The sequence below is a fragment of the Tachyglossus aculeatus genome, chromosome X1, assembly GCF_015852505.1.
Source record: "Tachyglossus aculeatus isolate mTacAcu1 chromosome X1, mTacAcu1.pri, whole genome shotgun sequence".
NCBI classification, from domain to species: domain Eukaryota; kingdom Metazoa; phylum Chordata; class Mammalia; order Monotremata; family Tachyglossidae; genus Tachyglossus; species Tachyglossus aculeatus.
Window position 1 is genome coordinate 28,602,423 of NC_052101.1, and position 15,075 is coordinate 28,617,497.

General features: G+C 38.1%; 1 protein-coding gene across 2 annotated transcripts in view; it reads right to left on the bottom strand.

The window, feature by feature from the left end:
* Nucleotides 1-338: 338 nt before the first annotated feature.
* HMMR (hyaluronan mediated motility receptor) overlaps nt 339-15,075 on the bottom strand; it is a 32,198-nt gene continuing 17,461 nt past the window's right edge. Inside the window, exons 5-15 of one of the 2 annotated variants that reach the window (XM_038772909.1) lie at nt 13,728-13,916; nt 12,419-12,505; nt 12,243-12,343; nt 11,345-11,419; nt 11,049-11,221; nt 8,425-10,115; nt 8,042-8,256; nt 6,926-7,025; nt 6,353-6,529; nt 2,415-2,577; nt 339-2,061 (exon numbers count right to left, since the gene is read on the bottom strand). In XM_038772909.1, the coding sequence (XP_038628837.1) occupies nt 2,042-2,061; nt 2,415-2,577; nt 6,353-6,529; nt 6,926-7,025; nt 8,042-8,256; nt 8,425-10,115; nt 11,049-11,221; nt 11,345-11,419; nt 12,243-12,343; nt 12,419-12,505; nt 13,728-13,916 (2,991 nt within the window). In that variant the 3' untranslated portion in view covers nt 339-2,041. Of the gene's footprint in view, nt 2,062-2,414; nt 2,578-6,352; nt 6,530-6,925; nt 7,026-8,041; nt 8,257-8,424; nt 10,116-11,048; nt 11,225-11,344; nt 11,420-12,242; nt 12,344-12,418; nt 12,506-13,727; nt 13,917-15,075 lie in introns of both variants that reach the window. The other variant, XM_038772908.1, reaches the window with a different exon arrangement.

Below are 15,075 nucleotides of genomic sequence, written 5' to 3' on the forward strand. Positions count from 1 at the left end.
CAATCCCATGCAACACTGCAAGATAGAAAAATAGAACTGATGAGTTCATTACCCATAGCTAAAATTAAAGTTGTCGATTTTCAAGAAAAGTACAAATTTGTCATATGATTGAAGAAGACTAATGGGAAGGCATTCAAAAATTGCACAACTGTTCAGGTTGAATTAGTCTGCTTCAAGGTACTTTAAAAAGAAAAGGTGGCCACTATTTAATCTGTTGGACAAAAACTTAAATTGCTAATACAGTCAGCAGACCAAGCTCTACTTCTCAGAAGAGACTCTTAATATTACAACTTCTCACATTTATACGACGATTTGACTTTCTTCAATAAAGATTAAGCAATAGTTGGAAACTTTTCCATCTTTAAAGTGTATACCACATAAAGGAATTACATGATTATTTTTCTAGAGGTTTTGGAATGGATCCTAACTTGTAACGGACTAATTTACCAACAGCCCCCTGTTTATAACCCTCATAAACCAGTTGTATCACAGCCTGTAAATCAACAGCACTCATCCAATTAGCCAAATAATTACCTTCTGGGCTAGAGAAGTCATGTGATTTTATAATTATTTCACTATGTGATGAAAGCCCCTTTACACATCTCCCCAGTATTTTCCCCAAGTCTGAGAACTAAGTAATTCCAAGAGAAAATTTACATGGCAGAGCTGTAAAATTTACATGGCAGAGCTGTAAAATTCACACCATTCTTGTAGTATTTAAATAAAATGGTGTTTATTGCAACATCTTAAAGAAATGTTTAAATTTTCCATAACCACATGAAGATAAAATGACATTTTACACGTTTTGCCAGAGGAATGTTTATTTATTAGCCAGAGCAGTTGGGTACAAGGGTTTGGAGAAGACAAAAGGAAAAACCTGGAGACTGGAATTTTTTGACATTTAGAACCCACAATCTTACATGTTGCAGCAGAATCCTTTTATTCCTTCGCTAGGAACAAGGGTAAATGTGAAATTCTATGAGACTGTAACCCAAAATTCAAGCACAACAGATCTCTTCTCTCATGCAAAAGTGAGTTTTCATGAAAAAAGCTTCATGGGAACATGTTTCCATCCAATGAACTAAATTATTCTTATATTAAATTCCCTACCAAAAGGAGGTTGTCACAGCTCTGGACAGAAAATTGCAGGTGTATATTAATTATAATTACTTTGTTTTTTAAAAAAACCTTTAAAAACATTAAAATATGCAGCGTGGAAATAAGGCCGACTTTAATAGGTCACGATGAGCAACGCAAACTGAGAACTTCTATCATTTCTAACACTGGAGGGAATTTCTATGAAACATTGCTTTCAAGTCCATGTTTTTAGTTACCATTAAAATGCTCACTGGGGAAAAATAGAGAGAAAGTTAACTGCCTAAATAGGAACCCCACATATTCTCATTTGGATAAAATAACAAAACCAAAATAAACAGCTGTCCCGGAGACAAAATAAAAATTTCCCCCTGATAAATTAATGTCAATACCTTATTTAAATGAAGGATTAGTAGTAGCATGGTGTATAAAAGTACAAGGTCTGAATGGTATTATATTTTGTATTCAATACAATTTTAATTATCAAAATACAAAGCTTTCTTACAACTGATCGGTTTTAATATTGATTAAATCATTATCACAAACACCGTGATGATAACTGCCTATGTTAGTCCCTGAATCTGAAGAACACCATTTCAACATAATAGTGAATACACTGATTATCATCCTTCTAGCCTATTTCAGTACGCTGTTCATCAGACTGCAGCCACCAAAGTTGCAATATTAGCAGACAGTACACTCACGGAATGGACGTATTAACAAACTCTCCGGAGGATGTGGCCAGAACTCAGGCTGGCAATTTACTCTTTTGGTAAATCTTATCCACTATATAGTGCTATTGTTCTCAAATATATCAAATGTATAAAGATAATAGACACACATGTGTAGAATTTATATATACCCACTTGCATATATTCATAAGAATGACAAAACTGTGCTCGGCTTGTCGTGAAATTCTCCTCGATTTTAGGAAATCCACAGGAAATCAGCAGTAATTTATCTTACCTGCAAGATTTAAAATATGTTAGTAGACTAAAGTTATATTTCTGCAAAAAAAATCTACACACATTTCTCACAGCTTGATTACCAAAAACCTATTTTCCTGTAAAGGAAAACTATGCACATCCCCAACCCCCTAAAGCACATAGCCTCTCCCATCAAAGGGAAAAAGCAATCTCTTATTCCCTTTAGCATAATTCCATCTGTGACAATATGTAGTATATCTACTGAGGCCTACTAATACGTTTCTAAACGAAAGGTGTCCATAGTTTACCATTGTTACTCAAAGTAGCAAACATTCAGAAAGCAAAACAGTTTGACTGGTTAGTGCTGAAACTTTAAAATTTGAGTTCCCTTACTTTCTTTTAAAGGCATTTTAGGAACAACATTTTCTTTACTGTCGTGTTGAAAAGCTTTGGCAGGGTCAAACCGCCTTATACCCTTTGCTTCATTCAGTTGTTCTTGAAGTTTCTTCTCAGCTTCCTTTTCTTTTACCAGCTGAGCACGCAATTTGGAAACTTCCTGAGTGAGAGAAATATGAACATTGAAGGATTTCTATCCAAAGTATATTATGCGGCCATGAACGGCAAATTGCTACTTTCAGAGAAAGAACTTAAAAGTCGTTGAAGCACACTTGCTATATTTAGGAAATTACTCCACACAACCTCTAATATTTTGAAAAATTTAACCTAAATGTGGACGTGATCTAGTATAAAGCACTAACTTCTAAATTACTTGGGTGGGTTTCTAATTTGCACTACCCGACTCCTACACCCACGAGTGCCACTTCCATTTCATACCTCATCTGACCAGGGTCATGTGTGGCAAAAATAACAACAATAGTAATAATAATTGTGGCATCTGTTCAGTTAGTAGGCACAAAGCACTGACTAAATACTGGGATAGATACAAAATAAGCAGATCAGTCACATTCTGATTCATCTGGAGCTTACCATTTAAAGGGGAGGGAGAACAGGTATTTTGATAATCATTTTACAGATTAACTAAACTGAGACTGAAAAGTTAAGTGACTTGCCCAGGTTCACACAGCAGGCAGATGGCAGAGCTGGGATTATAACTCAGGTCCTCGGACTCCCAGGCCTGCCATAATTAATGTCTTAAAGAAGTCACAGCCGAAAACTATGGCATTATTTGTAGCATAAGGACTGGCTAGATGTGGAGTGGCCATCACAGCCCTAGGTAAGGCTACAAAGCTTCCCTTCCCGTCCCCACAGCACCTGTATATATGGTTGTACATATTTATTACTCTATTTATTTATTTATTTTACTTGTACATTTCTATCCTATTTATTTTATTTTGTTGGTATGTTTGGTTCTGTTCTCTGTCTCCCCCTTTTAGACTGTGAGCCCACTGTTGGGTAGGGACTGTCTCTACGTGTTGCCAATTTGTACTTCCCAAGCGCTTAGTACAGTGTTCTGCACATAGTAAGCGCTCAATAAATACGATTGATTGATTGATTGATTGAAAGCTTTATGAAGGATAGCTCAGAAATAGATGATGAATGCATTTTATTTTGGAAAAGTCTTGCTTTACCTTTTGGAAGGGTGGCTGTTGGGGACGGTTTTGCAGTTAGGCAATTGTCAATGAACCAATCAATGGTACTTACTGAGTGCTACCTCGGGCAGACCACAATACTAATTACTGGGCAGACAATTGTCAATGAACCAATCAATGGTACTTACTGAGTGCTACCTCGGGGCAGACCACAATACTAATTACTCGGCAGAGTACGGTACAACAGAGTTGGTGGACACAATCCCTACCCATAGGGAGCTTACAGTCTACCAGGGGAAGACGGACTTTAACATAAATTATGGTTATATACATAAATGCTGTAGGGCAGAGGGTGGGTGAATATCGAGAGAGAGAGTAGAGAGTAGGAATAAGAAGGCTTCATCGGGAAGGCCTCTTAGAGGAGATGGGATTGGCCTGCCATATGGAGGGAGAAGGAGCCCCAGTTCAAAGGGAGGGTGTGGGAAAAGGGTCATCAGAATCATGACTTTGTACTTCCCAAGCGCTTAGTACAGTGCTCTGCACATAGTAAGCACTCAATAAATACGATTGATGATGATGATGACTTCCGAATTCTGCCTAGAAGCAGCTATTAGGTGATACTGCGTTGCCTGGTGAAGTAACTGCTCTTGTCTCAATGTGTCCTCTGATAACCCTGCTATTTATCTACCTGGATAGGGTACAAATATATTTATATATAAATATATATATATATATATATATAAAAATACACACACACACACACAAATATATTTGTTGTTGTTTTTTCATTTCCTATTTTCACAGTGAAGATGAAAAGTCCCCCTGGCCCTTACTGCATCTGAATATCGTAGTTAACAATGGCTTAATGGGTGGGGCATAATAATGTTTGCTGTTCTTCAAGTTTCGGAGATACTCTGTTCTGTAACCACATACTACACTTTTTCTCCCTTGCAGTGATTGCTGCTTGGCACAGGGGGACTGGCTGAGAGCGTGAATGGCTCAGAGCAAACCATCACCACTACTGAAACAGCTGTGGGAGTGGGACTCTGGGTGGTAAGACAATTTTCTCCATTTAACCATTGGAGACTCATACCAAATGTGAAAGGGCCAGAAAATGAGCACTACTGCATTTTCATGGCCACAGAATCAAAACAATCCCCTCTCAAGGACATTCACAACTCACGGATACAATTTCATCTGTGAACTCAAGGACAACCTTTCAAACTCATTCCTAACTTCCAAGACCGCACATTTAAATGTGGGCAGAATTATTTTTTAAAGATTATGTTATTTATACATTGCTTATACCATGATTGGCAACTTGTATTGTAATTAACTATTACATTCACTTTTTAAGAATAGAATAGTAATATCAGAGCACCCGGGGAAAAGGTTCATTAATCCAAAATTAAAGAGATAAAAGCAGGAAACGGGGACAGGACAAAGAGAACAGACAGAAAGATGCAGAGAAAGTAAACGGGCGTCAGAGAAGATAAAGAGATGGCAGAGAAACAGTTATAGCTAAAAATGAAGACAATGGGACCGTCACAACACTTTAGAATCTACCGTTTCCTCTCCATCCAGCTATGCATTTGACTGTGTACCCTTTAAGCCCTTCACTACTTATGTACATATCTTTATACTCTGTTATTTTCCCTATCCGTAATTTATTCTAACTTCTGCCTTCCCCTGTACACCACAAGCCCCTTGTGTGCAGGGATCATGTCTACCAACTCTATTGTGCTCTACTTTCCCAAGCGCTTAGTAGGGTGTTCTGTACACAATAGGCACTAAATACCACTGATTGATTCACTGCTCCTAAGGGCTGCTCTCTGGGACTTCTACTGCCAAGGCCAATTCTATAAGGCGGAATTGCATATAGGAAGGCCTCTTGAAACTCCAGAAAAGCAGCACCTAGCATTAGCCTGGAGCCTAGACCCACTCTATTTTTTTTATGGTATTAGCAATTACCGTTAGTCACGGTATTCGTTATTCCCAGGCACTGTATGAAGCACCAGGTACAGTCACCTTTCTCGTGTGTGCCACGGACAAGCTCACAGTCAGCTGCATGTGATCAGTCAGCTGCATGTTTGCCATGCCTGAATTGGAGTGTAAATGCATTTTTTAAAATTTCAGAACCCTCTAATCAACCAAGCAACTCATTTATCAGATGCCAGTGTGTAGAACACTTCAAGTGCTGGGGAGAACCCTCCCTTATAGTCACAGCTGTAACAAAAACCACAATTCATAGCCACATCTGCAAAAAATATAAATTATCTTTCACAAATAGCAAGAATAATTTGTTCTTAACAGTTTGGTCATATTGCTTATGTTTAATCCCATTATTATTAAGCATAAAAGTCTTGTTTATCTCACAGCCACCTAGTTCACGACAGTCTCACCTTAAGTGTGCACATTCTCACCACTCACATTAATGGATACAATCTGAATGACAATATCTCCTTCCAAATGAATAACAATTCACTAAAGAAGCAATGATTTTTAGTAAATATTATTAATATCTTGCCATTTTATGCTACATTTTGCTATTTTAGCAGAGGGGTGCTGGAAATATAATTTAAGTTTAGAAAAAATTTAAATCCGATTTGGCATCTTTGCAACAGGCACTGACTCTGGCTTCTGAAATGCTCGTTTTTAATGTTGAAGTTCAGTCGTCGCTACTATTGTTCTATAGAACTAGTTCATATTTGCGATTCACTAATTGAGGCCTCTTTCTAAAAAAGCACAAATATTAAGCGTCAAATATTCTAATTTACACACCGACTTAAGCTGGCTATTTTCTTCTTTCAATTTCATGACGTGTTTGATTTTCTGCTTTTGATTCTGATGACCCAATAATTTGGCATATGAGTCGCTTAATTTAGTTAGCTCTTCCTGGGCTGCACCATGTTCATTCAGTAAAGCATTCTTTTCTTTTTCATACGCATCTAGTTGTTGCTGAAAGATAAATTACTTTTAATAAGACACTGAATCTTAGTTGTAGACAAAAAAAATCACTCTTTACTTACATATTCGATCAAGCTAATCCTTTAAATGTCCACAACTCAAACCCATATTATGGCAATTTCCAAAACAGGAAAAATCACCACTTCAGTTTATATAATTTGTTTCATTATTAAAGTTTTCTCTAGACATCAAAAGAGAACTAAAATAAGTTTCCTTGAAACATGTGAAGGGATAAGAGAGCAGTTGATAAGAAAGCAGGCTGAAAATCAGATTCAACTGCTTAGTTGAAAATTTCACCATCTAGGAAATAGGCCATGGCATAAGAAATGAACATAAAATGTTTCTTTATGTCCTCAACATTATCACATTTTTTTGAAGGGGACAAACCTGAAAGGGCTTGGTTTTATTGTGTAGTTCTTCATAAAGGAAACGCCATGTTTTTATTTCTTCTGTTAGCCCTTCAAAAGTATTCTCTTTCTCCATTTTCCTAAATAAAAAAAAGGTTTTGATCAATAGCACTTACTGAACATTTACTGAATGAAGAGTACTACAGTAAGGTCTTGGGAGACTTCAATACAGAAAGATAGAAGAGATAATCCCTGTCCTCTAGCTTACATTCAGGGAAGAAGACACACAAAAATGTATAAATAGAAGGAAGAAGAGCATGAAGAAAAGTCAGAGATATACTTCTTTACTGTGTACTTGTTTCAGATCTGCCTGACAATATCTTGTCTTTGTAAAGTACATGGAATCCTATAGAATTCCCACACTTGTTGAGTTTTACATATTTAGAACAGTTCACTGGCAGATAATTTTGTTAAATTAACCAAAGGTTTACTCTCAAGTATTAACGTGGTTTGAATCAGATCGTTGACACTAGTTTTCTGGCAGTTTTCTGGTCTCTGTTCTACTATTTTGGAATAAAGTGTTTCACATTTCAAAAGTTCAATTTTTTTCACAAAACAGGATGAATAGAAGGTTGTGACATTTTCAATCAAGCTACTATGCATTTTACAAGAGAAAAACAACAACGCATTGTGTAAACTGGAAAAAAATCCTCGCTGAATTTGAGAAGTATATCCTAACCTTGATTTTTCTACATTCATCCCTCCTTAGGGATATGATAGTTAATATTGCTGTCTAGATGAAAATAACAATATGGCACAGATTTTTTTCCTCTCAAAGGATATTAGCCGGGTTTCAAACAGTATAAAATGAGAGACTATTAAGAGGAATACCACAGCACATTTCACCCAAACATAGAATATTTTTAAATAAAGCAAGATACTAAATAAAATGAACACCACTCATAGGGGGAAGAGTGAATACTTAATTACTACAGTGTATCAAATGAATATCCCAACATTACTGAGGAAACCAAATAAACTAAAAATGGGGGGTAAATTTTCAAGGGCAGAGCAAGAATGTATGCATGAATGGGCTTCACATTTTTGTTTATACTTCACAGTCCACAAGCCCTAGGCCACTAGTGCTTCTACAAACCTTTTTAGCTTTTCTTCTAAGTGTTCTAGCTCTTTGATTTTCAGCTTCATTTCCTGTTCCAAGTGCTTTATTAGGTTTTCAGCCTGTTCTTCTTTCTGTTGTAATTTATCTAGCTCATCTAATGCTTGTTTCAATTCTTCTTCCAAAAGGCTTCTCTCGTTAATCATCTCCTCTTGAAGTTTAAGTAGATTTTTTTGCAAGCCACAACACAAATCCTAAAGACAGACAATACAGATCGTTTTAGAATGAAATAAAAGCCGGCTTATTCCAGTGGTGGAGTATTATAAGTATTCAGATAATCCAACAGTGGAAATTAAGTTGAAAAGTTGGAGAACGCTAATTATTAAGGCACCGTTTATGCTAGAAATTAGTCAAAAACTTACCTTCTCCCGTTGCAGGAGTAAGCCAGTTTCTGTTTGTTCTTGCTGTAGTTTTTCATGTTTTTGTTCCTGTAGTTTTAATTTTTCTTTCAAGCTCTGTATCTCAGCACCTAGGTTGCTTTCCTGCTCCTGCTGCAGTTTCTCACGCTCTTCTTGTTCTAGTTTTAATTTCTCCTTCAAGTTCTGTATTTCTGCACGCAGACCGTGCTCCTGTTCCTGCTGCACTTTTTCATGTAGTTTTAATGTATTTTTCAAGCTCTGTATCTCAGCACCTAGGCTGCTTTCCTGGTCTTGCTGATGTTTCTCATGCTCTTGCTGTGCTAGTTTGAATTTCTCCTGCAAGCTGTGTATTTCTGCACGTAGACTGTGCTTCTGTTTCTGCAGCAGTTTTTCATGTTCTTCTTCTTGCAGTTTTAATTTATCTTTCAAGCTCTGTATCTCAACGCCTAAACTTCTTTCCTGCTCCTGCTGATTTTTCACATGCTCTTCTCGTTCTAGTTTTAATTTCTCCTTCAAGCTGTGTATTTCCTCACTTAGACTGTGCTTCTGTTCCTGCTGCCGTTTTTCATGTTGTTCTTCTTGCAGTTTTAATTTATCTTTCAAGCTCTGTATCTCAACGCCTAAACTGCTTTCCTGCTCCTGCTTTTTCTCATGCTCTTCTCGTTCCAGTTTTAATTTCTCCTTCAAGCTGTGTATTTCTGCACGTAGACTGTGCTTCTGTTTCTGCAGCAGTTTTTCATGTTCTTCTTCTTGCAGTTTTAATTTATCTTTCAAGCTCTGTATCTCAACGCCTAAACTGCTCTCCTGCTCCTGCTTTTTCTCATGCTCTTCTCGTTCCAGTTTTAATTTCTCCTTCAAGCTGTGTATTTCCGCACATAAACTGTGCTTCTGTTCCTGCTGCAGTTTTTCATGTTGTTCTTCTTGCAGTTTTAATTTATCTTTCAAGCTCTGTATCTCAACGCCTAAACTGCTTTCCTGCTCCTGCTGATTTTTCTCATGCTCTTCTCGTTCCAGTTTTAATTTCTCCTTCAAGCTGTGTATTTCCGCACATAAACTGTGCTTCTGTTCCTGCTGCAGTTTTTCATGTTCTTCTTGTAGCTTTAATGTATCTTTCAAGCTCTGTATCTCAGCAAGTAGACTGCTTTCCTGCTCCTGCTGATGTTTCTCATGCTCTTGCTGTGCTAGTTTTAATTTCTCCTTCAAGCTCCGTATCTCGGCACGAAAACTGTGCTGCTGTTCCTGCTGCAGTTTTCCATGTTCTTCTTCTTGCAGTTTTAATTTCTCTTTCAAGCTCTGTATCTTGGCACCTAGACTGCTTTCCTGCTCCTGCTGATGCTTCTCATGTTCTCGTTGTTCTAGTTTTAATTTCTCTTTCAAGCTCTGTATCTCGGCACTGAAACAGTCCTCCTGTTCCTGCTGCAGTTTTTCGTGCTCTTGCTGTTGTAGTTGTAATTTCTCTTTCAAGCTTTGTATCTTGGTGCTAAATCTGTGATCTTGTTCCTGCTGCAGTTTTTTGTTTTCTTGTTGTTCTAGCAGTAATTTCTCTCTCAAGCTGTGTACCTCGGCACTTAAACCGTGCTCCTGTTCCTGCTGCAGTTTTTTGTGTTCTTGTTCGAGTTGTAATTTCTCTTTCAGGCTCTGGAGCGACGCAGTTAGGTTATGTTCTCGTTCTTTGTGTTCAGCAATAAGTCGTCCTATAAAAATACATTTCCAAAGCAGACTCAAAAAGCAATTCCAAGGAATATAGGCATTTACAGTTTTCTAGTTCTCTATCACTCAAAATGTCAAAAATAAGAAAGAATGCTTGGGGAACAGCACTATGTTATTTCGGGAAATGTTTTGAATATAATCTTCAGCAACTACTACAATAATTTATTAATTCAGCCAACTATGTGAGTAGAATGCAATTACAGTCTTTTAAATTATTTTCCATCATCCTTTACCTGCAGCCCCACAACCTGACAGTAATTTTAGTCCGCAGTAACTAAACTTCAGAGTAACTTCAAAGCCCAAGCATTTACAAAGGCTAAAGGTTTTCAAAGGTAACATACAATCTAGAAAGTATTGCAGCTGTTGCATTTTCAATTGGTGCAGTCCCACTGATGGCGAAGATTCATATTGCCTCTACTTACCCTTGAGACCTTATTCACCGACCTGTTAGGGTGCACAAAGTCCGAATCAGAGCCATTCGATGCATTCAAAAATACTAGAAGATCACACTGCTGAGCCCACAAAAAACCCCACTGGTACTGAGTTGAGCTTAACCGTGGAAATAGGAAAACTTTCCATGGACAATTAATTATAAGACAGCCACGCTGTGTCCATGGATGTTCTTGTCAATGGAAGAGTATGGAGCTGGGAGTGAGAGGACCTGGGTTCTAATTCCACTCCGCCATGTACCTGCTGTGTGACTTTGGGTAAGTCACTTACCTTCTCTATGCCTCAGTTTCCTCAAGTGTAAAATGGGGATTACATTCTCCTCCCTCTTAGACTGAGAGGCCAATGTGGGACAGGGACTACGTCCCACCTGATAAGTTTGTATCTACCCCAGCTCAGAGAACGGCGCTCAAACGCTTAACAAAACACCCGTAAAGCAAACAAAACAATTCATACGGCAGTTCCATTACCATTTTCCTGTTCAAGCAGCTGACACGCAGAAGTCAGTTCTTTCATTTTCCTGGATAACGCGCAATCCTTTTCTTCAAGAGAATTTTTCAGGATTGAAAGTTCATGATTCTTTTCCTTGAAAATCTCCTCAAAATAGAAAATATCTTCCTTATATTTCTCCCTTTCACCTAAACTGCTTTATCAAAAGAAATGATTCATTTACGGATTGTATGTCTTTGGAAAATACTAATGTTAATATTTCTCCAGATCAGATATACTAAACTTTGTTTTTAATAAAAAAAAGCATCGATAGTACCTGATTTGTTCAATATAGTCCAAAAGTTTCACTGTATCGGATTTTTCTTCTACTATTTCTTTCTCGGTACTTAAACTAAAAAACACAAAAACGAAAACCCCCACAAAAACATAAAGTACTAAATTCAGGTTCTATTCGTTACTCAGAATAGATAAAAACATTAGTGTGGCCTGAATGAAAAAAAACAAACAACTAAATATAACATTTTCCCCCAAATCAAAAGGTTTTCTAAATTAAATACTTAGAGCAGTGGTTCTCAAATGTAGTCACAATAAGTGCAGAGCACTGTATTAAGCGCCTGGGAAGTACTAATCGGCAAAACACATAATAAGGTAATATAGTCTTTAAATATAAGAAATAGGAATTCAATTTTAATATTTCGGGGCTCAGTGGAAAGAGCCCGGGCTTTGGAGTCAGAGGTCATGGGTTTGAATCCCGGCTCCCCCACTTGTCTGCTGTGTGACCTTGGGCAAGTCACTTAACTTCTCTGAGCCTCCGTTACCTCATCTGTAAAATGGGATTAAGACTGTGAGCCCCACATGGGACAACCTGATCACTTTGTATCCCCCCCAGCGCTTAGAACAGTGCTTTGCACATAGCAAGCGCTTAACAAATGCCAACATTATTATTATTATTATTTAAGCTCTTTTTGCTCCAACTTAAAATAATTTTTCATTGGTAGCCAGATTTTAAAAGCTTCACACACAGCAAACTATCCTGCTTTAGAATCATCAAAGCAGGTTTTCGATAGAAAATTAGATTCTGTAATATTTACTCATGAAATGTAAATTATAAGCATTTAAACCTATACACTGGTAAACAAAGACTGAGTGGAAAAATTTTTTCTCGAAGTTAATTCTGCTTAGAATCCTCCCCACCTCCCCTTTCGTAAGCTTACAGTTTTTCCTCAATTTGTGCCACTATTCCTTGTGTTTGCTGGAGATTCCTCTGAGCCAACTGCAGCTTCATTTCCATGTCCTCTTGCTTGGCAGCAGCACTCTAAAAATCAAAGATGACCGTCGTAAGCAAATGAAATCTGGTTCAAAAATAGATTCTCACAGAGATATAACGAACCTTGTTCTTGGCTTCCATCTTGCTCCTCAGTTTCATTACTTCCATACTTAGACTGCTCATTTTCCTCTGGGTCCCATCGTCTGAGAACTTACAGAAGCAAGAGAAATAGGAGGAGAACCATAAGGTAGAAGCATAACCAAAGCTATTATTATTTTTATGGTATTTGTTACGAGCTTTCTATGTTGTCAAGCACTACTCTCAGTGCTGGGGTACAGTGCTCTGCACATAGTAAGCGCTCAATAAATACTATTGATGATGATGGGGTAGATATAAGTTAATCACGTGGGACATGGGGATCACAGATGAAGTGGAAGAGCAAGCACTGAATCCCCATTCTACAGCTGGGGAAAATGAGGCACGGAGCAGTTGAAGGACTACGGCAAGAAGGAGCTCACCAGTAACGATGGAGACGGCAGTTTAGTGAAAGGAAGGGGAAGGAGACTGTATTGTAACAAGTTAAGAAGGGCTGTGGAGAAGAGGAAGTAGAAGGACATATTCATATACCCTGCTTGAAAAGTCTGAACAGGACAGAAGGAGGGATATGAAGCAGTAGCTGGGATATTGCCTAAAAAATTTAGTTGCCCATTAACCCTAGAAAGGGAACCCACTGTGGGCAGGGATTGCTTTATTGCTGTCCAAGCGCTTAGTACAGTGCTCTGCACACAGTAAGCGCTCAGGAGATACGCTTGAATGAATCCAAGAAAGGATCTTGAGATATACAGTGTAAGCAGATTTCAGTAACTCAGCCTTTTGAAACTATTTTACTAATCTAATCCCGTCCGTGGAGAAAAGGAATACGGTCATTTCTTCTAATACTGCATGTTTCCACTTCACGTTTTGGAAAAATAATAAAAATTATTATTATGTATAATACATATAATACATATATAATATAATACATATATTAGTACTCTGCACACAGTAAGCGCTCAATAAATACGATTGATGATGATGATGAATAATAATAATAATAATGGCATTTATTAAGCGCTTACTATGTGCACTGTTCTAAGCGCTGAGGAGGTTACAAGGTGATCAGGTTGTCCCACGAGGGGCTCACACTCTTAATCCCCATTAAGATGAATGAATATGACAGCGGGATTAGGGAATTCTCTTCCGATAATGCACATCTCCCGGGGGTCCAGCGCGACTCCCGTGATATCGGAAGCAACACGCACCGAGGATTATGCTAGGGGTTTTCCTTGAAGTGGGGTTCCGCAAAACTTACCCTTTGCGTGTTGTTAATATGAACGCTGAGATTTATAAAATAACCCGCATTTCCAGGAAGGCATTTAAAAAGCCCAGATACCTTTAGTTTCAGAAACTCGTTCGCTTTAGTTAGTTCCATGAGCTGTTTTTCTAGTGAAGCAATATTTGCAGAGAGAGATGTTTTCTCCCTGACGGCTGCATTTAGCTTGGCTTCCGTCTTCTCAAACTCAGCTTCTAGATCCTGGTGACGCTTGTCCTGCATGCCACGTTCTTTTACCAGATCACGAATCTAGAGGAAAAAGTTATAAATGCAGTGTTAGGGCACGCAGAATCCTTCCCATATGGCATGTTCCCTGGAGAGTTCAACCAACCAGTCAATAGTACTTATTATTATTGTGGTATTTGTTAAGCACCGTGCTAACCGCTAGGAAAGATACGACTTAGTTTGGACACAGTCCATGGCCCACGTGGGGCTTACAGTCTAATTAGAGAGTGAAAACGGTGCAAAATATTATACTAAGAGCTTGTGAGTGCAGCGTTCCCAGAAAAGTAACCCAGCAATATCACCCTGCAGTAGAATTTATTTTTTTTTTAGCTAAACCTCTAAATAAATGATGCGCATACTTTTCGAGCTTTTTAAAAACCATCTTATCCTCCAAACGTGTGCCAGAGCGGGATCTGGATTTTTAATCAATTTTAAATTTAAAAAGAAACAAAAAATAACTCTCCCCCCAAAACGGATTCTCGGATTTTCTTCTTTCATATTAATACCAGTGGGCTTCTGACCCCAGTCCTATTCGTTCTGAGCACCTTATAGCCTTCTTCTATTTCAAGGGTTGGGAAGCTATGACTCTGGATACCAAATACGGTTCTCGAGTCTAGGCCTCCACAGACTTGGCATCCTGAGGATGATACCACCCGATTCATTTAATCGTACTTACTGAGCGCTTACTGTGTACACGGCACTGTACTGAGCTCTTGGAAAGTACAATTTGGCAACAGATAAGAGACAACCCCTACCCAACAACAGTTTTATCTATTTGTATCGATGTCTTTCTTCCCCCTCTTTTATTCATTCAATCATATTTATTGAGCGCTTACTGTATGCAGAGCACTGTACTAAGCGCCTGGAAAGTACAGTTTAGCAACAGAGACAATCCCTACCCAACAACGGTTTTATCTATTTGTACCGATGTCTCTCTTCCCCCTCTTTTATTCATTCATTCAATCATATTAATTGAGCGCTTACTGTATGCAGAGCACTGTACTAAGTGCCTGGAAAGTACAGTTCAGCAACAGAGACAATCCCTACCCAACAACGGTTTTATCTATTTGTATCGATGTCTCTCTTCCCCCTTTTTTATTCATTCATTCAATCATATTTATTGAGCGCTTACTGTATGCAGAGCACTGTACTAAGCGCCTGGAAAGTATAGTTTAGCAACAGA